The 17166-nt window shown below is 42.9% G+C and overlaps 1 protein-coding gene across 4 annotated transcripts in view; it reads left to right on the forward strand.

Moving 5' to 3' along the window:
• The first annotated feature begins 10318 nt into the window (after window positions 1-10318).
• Window positions 10319-17166, forward strand: part of TMEM154 (transmembrane protein 154) — a 57977-nt gene continuing 51129 nt past the window's right edge. For 2 of the 4 annotated variants that reach the window (XR_012498179.2, XR_016019069.1), the window contains exon 1: window positions 10319-10598. Coding sequence is in view for 2 of the 4 variants with exons in the window: in XM_019722690.3 (XP_019578249.3) it covers window positions 10529-10598 (70 nt within the window). In the remaining 2 variants the exon portion in view is untranslated. The remainder of the gene's footprint in view (window positions 10599-17166) is intronic. The other 2 variants (XM_019722690.3, XM_019722697.3) reach the window with 2 other exon arrangements.

Here is a 17166-nt window from a genome sequence, read left to right on the forward strand (position 1 = left end):
TAATTCTGTCAGGTGGGGCTGCTAGCCTGTGTCTTACTGGATATCTACCCACTAGATGCCAGTAGCACCAAGTTGTGACAATGAAAAATGTCTCCAAGACATTGCCAATGTCCCCTGGGGAGAAAATTGTCTCTGGTGAGAACCACTGGCTTAGCATGAGCTTTTAGAGTTGCATTCTGGCCACCCTTTCATCTCTTCCCTCCACCTGTTCCCCCTAGCCACATCCAGTCTGTTCTGGTCTTCACATAAACAAGGCTTTTACAAATTCCATGTTGGGCGGCCTCCCCGCTCTCTCTGACAACTTTTTACAAAGATGTGTTTGCAATTATCCATGTGCAGACTTAGTAGCTTCTCTGGATTCTGATCAGAGAACCTCCTGAAACAAAACTTCAACTTCACTTCCTGGACATTGAGATTAAAAAAAAAAAAAAAAAAGGTTGCTTTTTTCTAACTCATCTCTTCCGTCTTTGTTTACTAGACAATCCTACTTTTGACATGCAATTTCTCTTAAAAATCCAAGTTTTTTCCTCAAGTCATCTCTTCCCACTGGCATCACCAACCTACCTGCAAAACTAAAAGTCCTTCCAGAATTGTAGGTCTCCTTGGCTCCTCACACATATTTTTGGTTTGTTTTTAATGGTAAGAAGGTAATACATGTTATTATTCTTTTCTTTTCAATAGTACCAGCGTGTGTTAAAGAAACTCTGTCCCCTTAACTTTCCCTCCGCCCCCTCCTTGCCCTCCTCCCACCCAGCTTTCAATGTCCCTCTCCAGGACTGCAGCGTTCATTCCAAGCAGATTATTTTTCTCACTGCTTTTTCAATATACTGATGTTTGCATGTGAAGACAATGATTTTCCTCTTATTCTGTCCCTGGCCAGAATAATTCTCAGTCCTTACAGATGGTCAAAGACGAGGTTTTACTAGTTCTCTGCCAGTATCAAAAATAGACTCCCCCTCCTGCCAAAGCCCCAGAGGGGCGCCCCGAGCACTGGAATTGCCGACAGTCTGAACAGACCTCCAAACATTGCCAAGCAAACCCATCAGGTATTCACTCACAAAAACCCAAATAGTAAAACCTCCATTCTGTTGTGTGATTTTTTTTTTTAAGAGGTAATGTGTTTTGCAAAGGACTGAGGAGAGAGGACAGACAGGTTTATGCAATGGAAAAAAAGGACTCTAAACCAGAGGAGAATTTAGGCAGTGTGTGCACTGAGCTCATTCCAGCAAAGATTCTCCCTTTATGAATTAGACTCCTAGCAGGGAGATGGTAAAAATTAATTCATGTCTGATCTGGTAACTTGCAAAAACAGGTGCCCAAATGCAAAGAACAGATTTTTTTTTTTTAAAGTCCTGTTCAAATAAGGGCCATTTTTAGATTCTTTCATTGTTTTGCTCAGTCATCATGTATTAATTGGTTTTAGGATCTCTTGTGGGCAGAGCTTTGAGTAGGAGGAAGTCAGAAAGTTCACTCAGACATGGATCTTGCTTTCCAGAAGCACATGGTCGATTAGGGCAGAAAGAGATTGTATAAATGATGTCATCTAAATATAACATGATATAGGTCATGAGAACAGCTAAAATGCTGTGTTACCCAATGCAGGTGTTACCTAATATTTTCTCTTCGATAAACACTGCCATGAATGTGGGTCCTAGCACACCTGTTCAGGGACTCAGAAATCCAGGAATGCCGGGGTGATAAGACAGCATGACTCAGCCTTACATATTCACTGGCTCTGGACTAAACAGTGGTCCCTGCAGGAGGGGAGAAGAAGATTGCAGTGGTGTCGTAAGCACAAACAGCTCTACCGTGTTTCCCCGGGGCTTATATTAATTTTTGCTCCAAAAGATGCATTAGGGCTTATATTCAGGGGATGTCATCCTGAAAAACCTGCTAGGGCTTATTTTCCGGGTAGGTCTTATTTTCAGGGAAACATGGTATCATTACAAGGCCTATCTTTACTGTCTGTAGTAAGAGGTGACAGCCACATTTCTCCATGCTTCCTGGCCTTGCCAAAAGCAGTTGTTATTTTTTCCTCTAACTTTTCTTCTCTGACTTTCAGGTTTACAACCTGTGAATGAAGAATCTTAAGAGATATATTAGTCAGCTATTGCTGCACTAATGCTATGTAACAAATAATCCTAAATTGCTCCAAAGCTTACACTCATAAACATTCATCTTCACGCTCATGGGTCTGTAAGTCAGCGCAAGTTTGCTTGAGATCTAGGCTGAGCTATGCTGGATTCCAGGTTTCTGATCTCTTTGAGGTCCGCTTCATATTGCGGAGCTTATGATCTCAGATCACAGAAATGTCAGATCACAGGAACACAAGAAGCCAAGCAATACCATTGACTGTATTCCCTATGCTGTACTTTACATCCCGTGACTGTGTGTGTGTATGTGTATACACACACATGCACACCATTATATATAAAATGGTGGTTGACCATTCAACATCAATATTATTCAATATTATTCAACATCAGTTTCAAGTGTACACTGCAGTGATCAGGCATCTACATAGTCTATGAAGTGGTCTCCCTAATAAGTCCAGTGCCCATATGGAACCCTACATAATCTTTACATTATTGGTCATATTCTCCAAACTGTATTTCATATCCCTGTGACTATATTGTGACTACTAATTTGTGCTTTCTAATCCCTTTACCTTCTCCCACATCCCCACCCCCCCATCTAGCAACCGTCAATTTTTTTCTCCTATTCTCTGAGTCTATTTCTGTTTTGTGTGTCTGTTTGTTTATTCTGTTCTTTAGATGCCACATATAAGTGAGATCATATGGTATTTTTCTTAGTCTGACTTATTTCACTTAGCATAATACCCTCTAGGTCCATCCATGTTGTTGCAAATGGTAAGATTTTATTCTTTTTTATGGCTGTGTAATACTCCATTGTATAAATGCACCACGTGTCTTTACCCAATCGTCCATCAATGGGCATTTCGGTTGTTTCCATATCTTGGCTATTGTGAATAGCGCAGCAATAAACATAGGGGTGCATATGTTTTTTCAAATTAGCGTTTTAGATTTCTTTGAATAAATACCCAAGAGTGGAACTGTTGGGTCATAAGGTAGTTCTATTTTCAATGTCTTGAGGTACCTCCGCACTGTTTTCCATAGTGGCTGCACCAATCTGCAATCCTACCAACAGTGCACAAGGGTTCCCTTTTCTCCACATCCTCACCAGCACTTGTTGTTTGTTGATTTATTAATGATAGTCATTCTGACCGGAGTGAGGTGGTATCTCATTGTGGTTTTTATTTGTGTTTCTCTAATGATTAGTGACACTGAGCATATTTTCATATGCCTGTTGGCCACCTGTATGTCCTCTTTAGAAAAATGTATTGTCTAGTTTCGTGATATTGAGGATTTAGTTGGTCAGGACACCATCAACTGTGAATCTGGAAAGTCAAACTAAACAGAACAACAAATAAAAGTCATTGAGACCACTTAGTCCGCACTTATCATTCTGAAATGCACTTGTACAGATACTATATATTTATAAATGACGTATGTCCTACTTCAAAAATACTTAAAGAGACTTAGAAAAAAGTTATCAAGATAGGATTTGATCAAATGAAACAGCAGTAGTAGGAAGTTTGGTTCCTTTTAACAGGTGTGGGAGGTCACAGATGAGTAAGACTGGGGCATTCAGTTTCAGGGAGATGAGACCAGATCTTCTTGGTATATTGTGATGGTCATTTGGGGGTGGGGGTGGAGGAAGGGCACTTAGCCTAGCCTGGGGATGGGGAAAGACTTCTGGGAAGGCTCCCTAGTGGGGATGTCTCCTGAACTAAGTCCTGAGGATGAGTTAGAGTTTGCCAGGGAAAGAAATATTCTCAGAAGTGGTAAGGAAACCTGGGCTTCCTGACAAACAAGGCAAAAAAGGAAAATATTATGTCTATTTTTCTCTTACTATTTGAGAAGAGGGACATACCTTTCAGGGAGTTAAAAAGGCAACTCTAGAATAATGATTCTCAAGTTTTTTGTGTGTGTGCGTATAAAAATCTCCCAAAACATCATTAAAAATGCATAGTTCTGGACCTCAGCTCTAGAGACTCTGAGTCAATAGGTCTGGAATGGGGTCCAAGCTCTGAATTTTAACAAGCTCCCCAAATAATTCTGATGTAGGTGCCCCCATCCAGCCTACTTCAAAAATATACTGCTGCAAAAGGAATTTTTAAATTCACTTGTTCATTTTTTAAAAAAATTAACATTGTCCTAAATGTTGGGGATAGACTGGAGAACAAGACGAAGAAGCCCTCTGCCTCCACAGAGATGGTCAATTAGGGGAGGACCATGAATCTGAGGTTCTACCTCTGCTCCTCAGGTGTTCCCCAAACGGGCCTTCGGACCAGAGCTCTGCACCTTGTCCCACAGGCCAATTGCCACTTCAGCTCCTAACCATAATCCTTCTCAGTGTCATTTTTGTCACCAGGCTATTTGCCTCAGCCCTGGAGACACTGTCATGGAGGAGGTTTTGGCTGAGGTTTGTGGTGGAAGCCCCTAGAATTCTCCAAACCCAGCAGCTGCTGTTCTGAGTGCCGAGCGGAAGAGTGAGTGACCAGGGCTGGCAGCCAGAACGCAAGGACAGATACCACGGAGGGTTCTGACAAGTGCAGAGGGGCTGGTCAGGGTGATCCTGCGTGTACAGGCTCCCGGCTTCAAAGCCAGCGTGCTATGGACTGAATTGTGTGCACCCCCCAAAAAGAAAATCAGAGGTGGAAGTCATAACTGCCAATATGGAGGTATTTGGAAAGGGGGCCTTTGGGAAGTAATTGCATTAGATGGGGTCACTAAGGTGAGGCCCTCATGATGAAATTAGTACCCTTGTAGAAAGAGACACCAGAGCTTGCCTTCCCCCTCCCCTCCCCCACCCCTCCCCCTCCCTCTCCCCCTCCCCCTCCCCCTCCCCCTCCCCCTCCTCCTTCCTCCCTACCTCCCCTGTGAGGACACAGTGAGAAGGTAATCAACCAGGAAGAGTGCTCTCACCAGAACCTGACCATGCTGGCACCTCAATCTCTAACTTGTAGCCTCCGCATCTATGAGAAAATAAATGTCTGTTGTTTAAGCCACCCAGTCCATGGTATTTTGTATGGCAGCCCGAGCTAAGATTCAGTAGAATTGCTATCAGCCTTTTCCTGACTGCAGCTTTGCTGCTTACTCTGGGGTTCAGTTTAATCCATCTGCCCAGCTCCTGCCTTGCCCACTTATCTCTCTGGGCACTCCTTCAGAACCTGGGACCCTAACCTGCTCCCTGTGCCCTCCTAATTGGCTTCAGAGTGATCTACAGGCCCACCTGATTTTACTACCGTGTTTCCCTGAAAATAAGACCGGGTCTTATACTAACTTTTGCTCCAAAAGACGCATTAGGGTATATTTTCAGGGGATGTCTTATGTTTTTCATGCACAACAATCTACATTTATTCAAATACAGTCATGTCATCTTCTTCTGGAACATTGTCATAATGTACTAAATGCTTCTGTCTGGCTGATGATCTTAACTGGGGCTTCTTTTCAGGGCAGGTCTTATTTTCAGGGAAGCAGGGTACTACAAGTCTGCGTCCTGGCCACCTTGTTAAGCAAACACTGCAGAGCCATCAACTACCACCAGTTAGGATTTAAACAGAGCAAGAAGCCCCAGAAAGTATATGCAAGTATGTCGGTGTGGGTATGAGTTTTTGTGTGTGTGAGCGTGTGTGTATATTAATGAGTATGTGGGCACTCATGTGGGTATATATTGAGAGACTGAATACAATCGGAATACAGCCAGACCATATAAAACAGAACTCTGACCCACAATCTGCAGCAAACAACCCAGGAAGCCAGCCTGCTATAAATCAGACTTGTAGGAAGTCAGACCTTATCGCTAGTAACTGGTCCAGAAAGCCAAGCCACAATACCTGTAACAATCAGCTTTCATCTTTTCCTCCTGCTTTCAATTTAGGAGAAGCACATATGTCCCGCTAAACAATCACTAGAGCCAATAACTAGGACTGGCTTCTAGTTCCCCATGCCAACAGCATCCCATCAGGGGACACCTGAAGCCTTTCCTTTTCCCCCTATAGAGCGTGTCTGCTGTTCTGCCTGCTTTTGAGTCTCAGCCAAAATGCGAGTAATAGTGGCTGACTCCCTTGCTGTCGGAAGCCTGGAATAAACAGCGTTTGCTTGTTCCCATCCGGTTGGTCTTCACATATTTCCACAGTGTGTGAGCATGTGCATGTGTCTGAGTGTATATAGGAATGAGTGTGTGTGCCTATCTGTGTGGGGGGGGATGACTAGGTTGGGGGCAAGGAGGGGATGTAGAAAGAGCTTGCTCTCCCTGTAAGATCTGATCACTTCTGAGCTTGTTCCCTGGTGTCCCTTCTCTCTTAGGGCTGAAGGCAGGGAGGGGAGTGTGAGGAGGAGGCAGGAGGGAAGAGAGGAAGAATTGGATGACAGGCTGTGGGGGCGGAGCCCCACAGAGCAGTTTCCAGGCTCTTGGCCTCACGTGGAAGGGTGCTGGCTCAGGCATACTCATTTTGTAATAAAGAAAGAGGCACAGAGATAGTAAGTAACTTGCTTACCTGCACACAGCTTTCTGATGGCAGAACTAGAGTTTAGACTCAGTCTGTAACCGCAGTTTTTGCACTCAACCCCCACCCTGTGCATTTCTGAATCCAGAGGTTCTGAGCAGAACCATTGCATTTCACTATTTCTTTGACATGCAGGGCGGCCTGCAGGGTCTCTGGTCCCGCTCCCCACATAAGAACGCAGGACATGGTGAGGCCAAACCAAAGGAACACTCATGGAGCCATAGATAGGGGAGTCATACCACTATATTCTCCTTGGCGGCTGGGTTGGAGACACAGGAGGCAGGAGCCACACTATCCGCAACCCGCCATCCACTTGTTTCTGCCAAACAATCTCACTTGCTAGTAATCTACTCTCTGCAATCTGCAATCCACACTCCGCCGCTTGCTAGGTGGTGGATGGCTGTCGGCTGTGGCTGGTTGGCCGTCAGCTATAGCCAGTTAGCCAACTGGCCACTGATATAACTGCCGCTGCTGTGGTGGAGAGTCGTTGGTCGGTTGGCAGAAAAGCGGACAGCAGGTCGCACGTCGTGTGAATCCAGCCTCCAGTGAGACTATAGTGGTGTGACTCCCCTATCTATGGCTCCATGGGTGTTCCTTTTTGGCCTAGCCACATCCTGCGTTCTTGTGTGGTGAGCGGGAGCTGAGACCCTGCCTGATACCCCGCACGACAGGCATTTCCGTAATACAGAGAAGTGATGGTGACAGCTAGATTGGGGGGGGGGGGGGGTAAAGGAATAAAGAGTCCCTAGAACCAGCAAATGCTTTCTTTTCCTGTCCTCCTGAGCATTATGAGGTCTCAAGGTATTTCCTAGGCACCATACTTCATTACCACCCTTCCTCCTTTCACTGGTGAAAGGCAGTGGCAGGCACTGAAGTGATGCTAACCCCTGCCTGTGTGCCTGCCATTCCCTCCAGAGGCTCCCAGCGCCTCGGGGTTATGACTGGGGCCGTGACTTCCTGCCACGAGTGTATCAGGATTTAATCTGAGGCTGGGTGGCTACTTGCCAAAATTAATGGTTGGTAAAATTAGAACAAACAGAGGTAAATTGCCCATTACCTGCCACACAGTCTCCATGTGATTTTAACTGCAGCAAAGAGATCACTGAGGTACTACAATTTTCTGATCAATGATGGTAATTTTCTTCCCCCTAAGATCAGCTTAATCACGCCAAGGGTCTTAGAGAGCACAGGGGTCAAAAGAAAATTACTCGGTAGTGCAGCGTGTCTCCATGGCCTCGGTTTATTTTGAACATCATTCTCACCGATGTAGTGTTGTGCAATGCACAGCACACTTGTAGAAACTATGAGGAACTGTCTGGCCATGCCGTGGGCCTCCGGGAAGACAGTCTGTGGTCCAGCCACAGATACCTGACTCTGCATGGCTTCCTGCAAGCCGTAGTTTTAAAATCAAAGAAACCGAGGCTAAGTCCTTGCCCTTGCCTCAAGCTTGGGATCCAACAATAGTTTTTCTAGGGTGTAAATGGCAAAATGAAGAGAACTCCCAAGCCCTGGGCTTTCTCTCTTGCACATGTGTTGCAGCTGGAAAAATGCATGCTAGTACAGGAATAATTGCCAACCATACTCAGTACTAGAGGGTCTCGGAGCCAGTGGTCTATTCACTTGCTTAGCAAGAGTTTGATTAATAGTTCTTTCCCTGTGGTTTTCCAGTCAATCACCCGATTGTGAACTTGTCTATTTTCTCCCACCATTTGTTCTGTATTGTCACCTAAAATGCAAAAGGCATATTTTTTTTATCACGAGTTGACTTACTTGCCAGTTTAAAACATTAAAATCCATACTGTAAATCCACGAACAAACTGAGCATTACATGAATCACCAAGCTATTTCTTGTGCATAAGAACTGAGATAAACAGTGGCTAATGACTTTGAAAAGTAGCAATGCACTGAGCAAAAAATGAATGGCTGTGTCAGGGGCAGAAGAATCCAAGTCATCTCAAGTGTTTATATCAACCAGGTCACTGAAGATGAAACCTACCGGAAAATGGTGATGACTCAGGGTAACCTGCAGGAAGGGCTTAGAGATGAGATGAGTGTCTCATGCCTCTCTATCTGCCAGTCTCTCTTATCACCACAACAAACATAATTACGAAATTGCATTCTACAGTGCTTAGGTCCTAACTAAGCCTAAACCAAAGAAAGGACTTCAGTTAGAAGACAAAAACCTAGCACTGTAATCTTCCCTGCATACTGGTCTAAACAGACACCTTCTTGCATTCTTTCAGTTGGGCAGGATTTCCACGTCCATTCTAATCCAACTCACTCCTATTTTGTTTGTTGTTAACAACTTCTGAGAAATTTATTGTCATGCAAGAAGGAGGAAAGGTGAAATGCAGCTTTCCCCCGGAAAATATACTCTGCTTTGGAAATAGGCCCTTTAAAAGATCGTTTTCTGTCTTACCATCTGAACTAGCAATCAGGCCCCTTGCTATTTTCCCAAAGAAGTTGAAAACTTACGTCCACACAAATACCTGCACAGGGACGTTTATAGCAACTTTATTCATAATTGCCAAAATTTGGAAGCAACCAAGATGTCCTTTAGTCGGTGAACTGTGGTACATCCAGACAATGGAATATTATTCAGTGCTAAAAAGAAATGAGCTGTCAAGCCATGAAAAGACAAGGAGGAAACCTACATGCATATTGCTAAGTGAAAGAAGCCAATCTGAAAAGGCTAGACACTGTATGATTCCAACTATGTGACATTCTGGAAAAGGCAAAATTATGGAGACAGTAAAATAATCAGTGGTTGCCAGGTATTGGCAGAGGTTGGGGTCATGAGGGAGGGATAAAAAGGGGAAGCACTGAAGAATTTTAGGGCAGTGAATCTACGTTGTATGATACTATAATGAGAATGCAAGCCATTATTATACATTTGCTCACACCCATAGAATGTACAACACCAAGAGTGAGTCCTAGTGTACGCTATGGACTTTGGGTGACTATGTGTCAATGTAGGTTTATTCGTTGTAACACATGGACCACTCTGGTGGGGACGTTGATAATAGGGGAGGCTGGGAATGTGTGTGGGGGAGGGGTGAGGCGGGGCAGGAGATACATGTGAAATGTCTGTACCTTCTTAATTTTGCTGTGAATCTAAAACTGCTTTAAAAAATAAAGTCTTTGTAAATTAAAAACCGAAACAAAAATAAATGTAAAAGGATAATTTCTCTCTGGGGAAGGAGAGTGCATCCTTCAAGCATGGATGTAACACTGTCCTTTTTCTCTCGATGAGCTTTGAGGGAGGGGACATTCAGGGCCCGGGAAGGAGACAAGTGGCCTGGACATTTTCTGATGGTGCAGGTGTCCCTGCTGGCTGAGCCTGCACTCACCGACACGGCAGGACTAGCCACATGGAGTTCTTTACATTTAAATTAATGAAAATAAAAACTAAAAATTCTGTTCGCCCTCGCCTCATTTCAAGTGCCCAATAGCCTACGTGGCTAATAGCTACATATTGGACAGCATAGGTGGGAAGCATTTCCACCCTCTAAGAAAGTTCTGCTGGCTAGCACTTCTCTAGACTCACCTGGGGGGTGGAGTAAAATCACAAATCAAGAATGCACGTGGTCCAGGACCACTAGTCTCAGATTCCAAATGACATCTGAGCAACGGACACTGTTTGCACAGGGACAGTTTCAGAAGGCAGAGAGGAGGTCCCTGGTAGGGCTGGGGCTGAAGAGGGCTGGAGAGGCGTGCCCACTGAATCAGTGCTTGAAGAGCAACTTCTCTTTTGCAATCCTTGCTGGTCTGACAGGCTCCTGCAGAATTACATCACTTCCTAAAAAACAGGCAAACACTTCTCCTTCAAGTTAGCACCAACCCAAACAAGCAGGAAACAGGAAATGTTCACGTTTCAGGGAGGCTGAAGCCAGCAAAGCATCGTGCAGGAGGGAGAGCCGAGGCAAGAAAGCTGACATGAAGTCTCCCTGTGCTGCCCTCATCTTTGCCCTGGTAATCGTGTTTCTTCCCACTGGCCGGCCTCAGGGTAAGCTACCTCCAGACTTTCCACTCCAGGGAGGAGGATAATGAAGGCTTGTTTGGTGCCCAAGGCTACAGAACTCTCCCGGGGAGGGTGACACCCAGAAAATGTAATCCTTTTTGTGAAGCAAGTAGAGAAAATTAGAACTGTCTTTTTGCGTGTGTGTGGGGGGGAGGTGTGAAGTGGGAGAATGGACTTGGCTTTCCATGCAGCTGGAGAATCGGGCTTCACTGCACTCACTGAATGTAGCTGTCCTGCAATCTTTGTCTTCTAAGATATGTGGGGCCCCTGTAATTTACCAACTTTAATGGGCATATTAAGAAAACCGTAAACTCGTTGGCAGTTCATGCAAAAGAATGCTTCATTCAACTACAACAGAGAAATAATAAATTTGCTTTTAATAATGTGGACTGAGAAGTCTGCTGGTTCCAAAAACTCCTGGAAAAACTGGAGTATGGAAATTTACTACTGGAAAGTGTACTAAAGAAAAACAGAAGTTAAAAAAAAAACACACACAAAAAAAGACGTAAACAGGAAATTATCTGAGGAGTTCCCAGGCATCTACTCTTAACTTTTCAAGCAAGGTCTTTCATCTGTTTTTCTTTAATCTTGTTACTTTGGGGGATATTTCCTTTGCATTGATTGTTACTGACGAAGCTTTGTTTAAAAAAAGCAAAGTGATTATAGCAAATCAAAGGTATTGGAAAAGACGATATATGAAATCTCACTATTTTGGGCTGAGAACAGCAATTTGTTTATACCCTTGACAGTTGCTACAGCAAAGGTAGTCACCCTCAGTTGCCTCTTACAGCTTTGTTGATTTGCCCTTGGGTAAATAAACTTGCCGTCCCTAGTTTCTGTCAATGGATACTACTTGTTTCTAGTGTAGAGCAGTGCTTCAAGGGAAAGGAAATTCTCAAGCTACAGCTCTTTAAATAGAATGGGGGCATCAGACCCTGACCACCTAACAGATGTCACAAGTTCCTGGACATTAGCAGTCAGCACCCAACCACCCCCGTTCTGTCAATTTCTCTTTCCCTAGGTGCTCTCCACATGGTCTCTACAGGCCTCTGAGGTGGGAAATAGAAGGTGACATGCAAACCATTCCAACTGGAAAGATGTTCAGTTAAAATTGAGATTAATGTTCAAAATGAGTTTGGGACACAATGTGTTATTCTATACACAAAGTTTTGAAGCTGGAAGGCATCCTAAAGACAATGCAGCTCAAGCTATACTAGGGGGTACAGGTGAAGAAACTGAGGCAGAGGAAGATGAGTTGTTTGAATCTCACTGCTAGTCAGCTCTTCTGACTTGGACTGTAGGGTTCTCTTCTCTCCCCCAGGGGATCAATGACACATCCTACCCAAGATCAATGGACTAGATTCATTTTCCCTCAAGGCATCCCTTAGCAGCCAAGGAAGTGGAGCCTAGCCATCACACTTCCACCTCTTGTAACTCCCACCACTACCACAAACATGGCCCTTAAACACACCCCTGGGAATTATATTAACCTTGCCTGAGTATTTTCTTGAGCTTCTGGAAAAAAATGATTGTATTGAAGTGTTTGCAGTTCAGGAGATGCAGAAGGAAAATCTGAAGAGACTCAGTCAGTAAACATTCTCTTTCTGATGCCCATATCTGATCACGTGACTCTGCCACTTAAAGACCTTCAGTTGCTCCTCACTTATGCCCCTTGGACTCTCACTTCAACCTCCTTTCCAGTGGCACCTTCTTCCCTGTGCCCTCCCGCACCCCCGCAACCGCCCCCTCTGATCCCACTACATGCAACATGGGCTCCAGGCCCCGGGGGCTCTTGCCACAAGTGAATGACAGGGTCTCTTTTTTTCTACTTCGTACAATCCTACATAACGTAAAAAGCTCAGATTGAAGGTCAACTTCTCCTTGATGTCTCCCTTCACCGCCCCTTCCCTGCAGCTCTGCCTTTATCCCCTGTCGTGTCCCCACAGACCTAAAATCAGCTCAGCACTTGGAATCCTAATTCTATCTATATCCGTGTCTTCCACCAGGCTGTGAGCAGCTCCGGAGAAAATCCTCTTTTGTTCCTCTTTGACTTCCCAAAACCCCGTAAGGGGTCAGTATAAATTAGGACTCAGTCATTGTTAATAAGTACTAAAATCATCCTACGATGGATATGAGGTTGATCCGTAAACACGGATGAGCTTCTGAAAACAGGTAGTGTAAGAATGTCAGAAGTCAAAGATGAAAAGCTGCATTTCAGGACAGCACAGGGATTATCTAGATAATTCAACACAATTATTGGGCCCTCCCTGGATTCCCAATTTCTGAAAATGCAAAAATGTCTGCTTGCAAAAAGCTGTATAATCAAAGCTTATTACTTTGACATTAGGGGAAAGGCTATTCTAAATTAAAGACTGAATATATATACTTAATTTAAGTAATATATACCTGAGCTGATGATACCTAAGACTTCAGAATATGAGTTATTAATCGTGAATAGGTGTCACACTTGTATGTCTTTGAATTCTTCAAAAAATATCTTGGAGATATGTGGTAGAAGAATCTAATCTACTGAACAGCTCAACTCTCTCCCTTGCAAGTATATTCTGGGATATATCTCAAATCAAGACTTCATTAACCCCAAACAGGCAACATTATCTAATACCTGCAGTTACTTGCGACCAGCATCATTACCTGTGAATCAGCATCTTCCTCTTTATATATATTGAGAGCCCGATTGATTACTATTGCAAGTGAATAATCCACTTACAAGTCACCAGGAGAGAAACGAGGAAACCGTTTCTCCGGGATTCTCACCAAACAGATGAGCATAGCTAAAGAAAATCTCCAGGTCTAGGTATCTCGGCCAGTGTAGGATGGTAACAAAGTTCAGACTCAAGGTGACCTTCTGCCCCTGGAGTGAAGGGAGATATTCCCACCTCATTCCTTCCCCTGGGCCCTGTCAGTGTCAGCTTAACACCATCAGAAAGCTAAAAGCAACGTCCCAGATCCTAAAAGCGTGGGATTTATTAGCTGCTCCAAGCAGAATGGTTTGTAGAAAGGAGTGCTAAAGGGCATAGCAAGAAACAAGGCAGCTGTAACTGTTTTGGTGGCCAGAGTCAAACACTGGGTTTGACAGAGAGGACTGGGAGATTTTCTGGGCTGTTTCAGAAGAGTATGAATATATATAACTATTGGACAGTTATCCAGTAATTGATAAGAAGATAAAGAATATCTTGAGAAGTTGATAGAGAAAAGAAGAAAACACTAGGTGAACAAATGCGGTGGTACTTCCTGATCCTGTTCTGGTCTCAGTAACTGTGACTGCCACCTGCCATTTCCTGGGACAGCCCCAATTAAATATTAGGTAGGTGCAAAAGTAATTGCGGTTTTTGCAATTATTTTTAACGTTTTCACCCGCAATTACTTTTGCACCAACCTAATAGGAATAATGCTGAAGGGAACATATACAGTACTCATTATATGCCAGACACTTGTCTAAACACTTTCCATATACTAACTCATTGAATTCTCATAACCTTATACAGTGGGTGCTATTATCTCTGTTTTACAAATGAGAAAACTGAGGCAAAGAGAGGTTAAGTGATTTGCCCAAAGTCATACAGCTAAGGAGTAGCTCTAAGGAAGATTCAGCTTCAGGAGTCCATTGTCTAACCATATACTGTATTTCCTCTGGGTTTCCAGGCTATGTGTCTAGTTTCAGGTTTTGAAAAGTACGTCTCCGGTGCCTTCCCAACTGTAGATACACCTGTAAATACCTGGCTGGGTTCTAAGCTTATTCACCACGTGTTAACAAAGGAGCTGTATTTGTTTGGGATGGTCTGAGACTGGCTGACAGAAAAAAGAATGGCGAGGGTTGGGTTAAACTTTGGCCTGCAGAGGGGGAAGAAGGGGACTGAAAGGTGCAGTGTGAGTAAAACAGAATCTGGGGATTAGCATAGTTAAAACCAGAAGCAGGAAAACAGAATGTTGAAGGTGCTGGGTATGAGGCTTAGGGGTGTGGGAACCAGGGAGAGAAAGCATAGCCTTTCTGTGGGAGAGCTTTGCTGAGAACTGACCCAAGGACCAAACATAAAAACAACAACACCAAAAAAATAAAACGAAAAGAACCCCATAAGCAAAGGGGGATTTATTGAGGCTTAAAGTCCCTGTGTCTAAAAGGCTGACCCAGGAAACCAGAAGAAGGCAGGATCTTGGCTGGGATGGGCTCAGTTCTGTAAAGAAACAATGCAACCTGCAATCTGCCTACCTGTGTATAGTTTGCACCACCCTCAGATGTTGGCAAAGATGTGGAGAAACAGGAACTGTGCACCGCGGGTGGGAGGGGAGGGGAGGGGAATGCGACCAGCCAGTCTACTCTGCTGCTTAACTCATCTCTTAGGCTTCTAATTTCAGTTATCATACATCTCATTTCTAGAAAATCTTTTGTTTCTAGAAAATCCTTCATATTTATGTCATATATATATATATATATATATATATATATATATATATGTCATATACGTCATATATATTATGTATATAGTGCCTTGGTTTCATTATTTTCTTGTGTTATCTATTTCTGCTTTTATATCTTTATTTTAAACATATTATTTTCTATTTGATAACTTTTATCTGAAGTGTTTGTAAACCTAATCTCGTTGCTTCTTGTAACTGTCAACTCCCATTCATGATGGAAATCGTGGGGGCTCTGAGGGCTGAACCTGGCACACAAAGGATGACACACCTTATTTAATAGAACCCCAAATTTCATGATCCCATCAACCTATTGTAAATGCTTAACCAATACAACTCTCATCCTGTCATCACAAAATAGTGTTTAGAAGAAACTCAGACAGGTAGGTGCTGGGCTTGAGGGGAGCCGGTGCTTGGACCCCCAGCTTAAACCCCAGCTTTGAGATGGGGAGGAGTCAGGCCTCCAGGGTCACCTCCACGAGTCACCTGAGGAGGGGCCAGAGGCTTATTAAAAGTGCAAGCCAGCTAACCAGAGTTATCAGTGGAGCCATGTTGGTAACCACAAGCTGGTAATCAAAGAGAGCAATGTGATTGCCAAAGAGAAAGTAGACAAAACCAAATTCAAAATCAGAGGAGGGACTAGGATCCACAATGTCAGGATGATGGTGAGATCACTCTCGGTTAATGAACGCACCTGACTTTGACTTTGAGTTTTGACAAAATCATTGCAGTTGCTTCTCTGTCTCCCCGCCCCCCACCCCATTTTTCTTTTTTTCTAAGCGTGGTCTGGTGTTTTAGCTTCGACTTTTGACCCAATATGTGGAAAGGAGCCCCGTAAAAGCATTCTATACATATTATAAAATATGTCTCCAGAATATATATATATATGTATATGTATATATGTATATGTGTGTGTGTATCTATATCTATATATCTATATATATAGATATAGATATATATAAATTAACCCAAATGTTAACTAACCCAAATTGTTTTATATATGAATACTTCACTTCTGACTCCTCAAACGAAAACAATCATTGCTCAAGGCAACAATGACGGCTCCTCCTTCCTGCAAGAAACACTGCGTAGACGCATCTATGGGTAATACTAAGAAAACGCTCTTACCCGTCTTCCTCTAAAAATATGGGTGGAAGTTCAGACCCAGCCAGTATGTGTTGAGCAGCATGACAATTTGCAGAAAGGCCAGGTAGTTACAAACATTTTGGGGAGACCTTTGGAAAAAAACAAAACAAAAAACCAAAGGAATACAAGTTCCATAGACACTATATTTCAAGCCAGTAAAAGCTTATTTGAAAACTTAAAAAAGAAGCAAAAATTATGTAACATAAAACTACTGAAACATATCTGCCTCAGGTGGTGAAAATAGCACAGAAGTACTTCCTGAGAAATGACAGAAGGTGGTTACAAAAGAGTTATCTCCTAGGGCAAGGTCTGTTGGTGGTGGTGTTTTGTTTTTTTTTTCCTTAAAACAAAACCAATCTAGTTTGTTTTTGAAATTTGACGTTTTTTCCTATGTTTCTTGGTTTCATATTAATTAAAACCATCTTTATTATTTTTCACTTCCCCACCCCATTGTCATGTTCAGAAACGGGAGCTCAGTGATTACTAGGGTTTGCTGACATTTTTCCCCCCACTGATAACACTGTTTATTAATTTCAAAATTTATTTATTCTTTTCTGAACATTGTGCTTGTTTATTTGTTTATGATTAAGATTGCCAGATTTAGCAAGTAAAAATATAAGATACTAGTTAAATATAAACTTCAAATAAACAAAAATGTTTTTAGTGTAAATGCATCCCCTTCCATTTAATGTAAGTATAGGGGACACAAATATTGCATGGGATATATTTATACTAAAAAAGTATTTATTGTTAGTCTTATACTTAAATTTAACTGGGTGTCCTGTATTTTATCCAGTAATTCTATTTATCATTATGATTATCTTCTGTCAAGCAAAAGCCATTCCTATATTGGTTCATCACTAAGACCAGAGACATACTGGCTATGTAGCCATCTAACAAATATTAGAAGAATATTTAGGTTGAGTCTTAGGTCAATCATTCAAATAACAAGAAATGATTGTTAAAAAAGAAA

Source organism: Rhinolophus sinicus, chromosome 15 (genome assembly GCF_057876585.1).
Source record: "Rhinolophus sinicus isolate RSI-liver-muscle chromosome 15, RSI-T2T, whole genome shotgun sequence".
Lineage (NCBI taxonomy): Eukaryota > Metazoa > Chordata > Mammalia > Chiroptera > Rhinolophidae > Rhinolophus > Rhinolophus sinicus.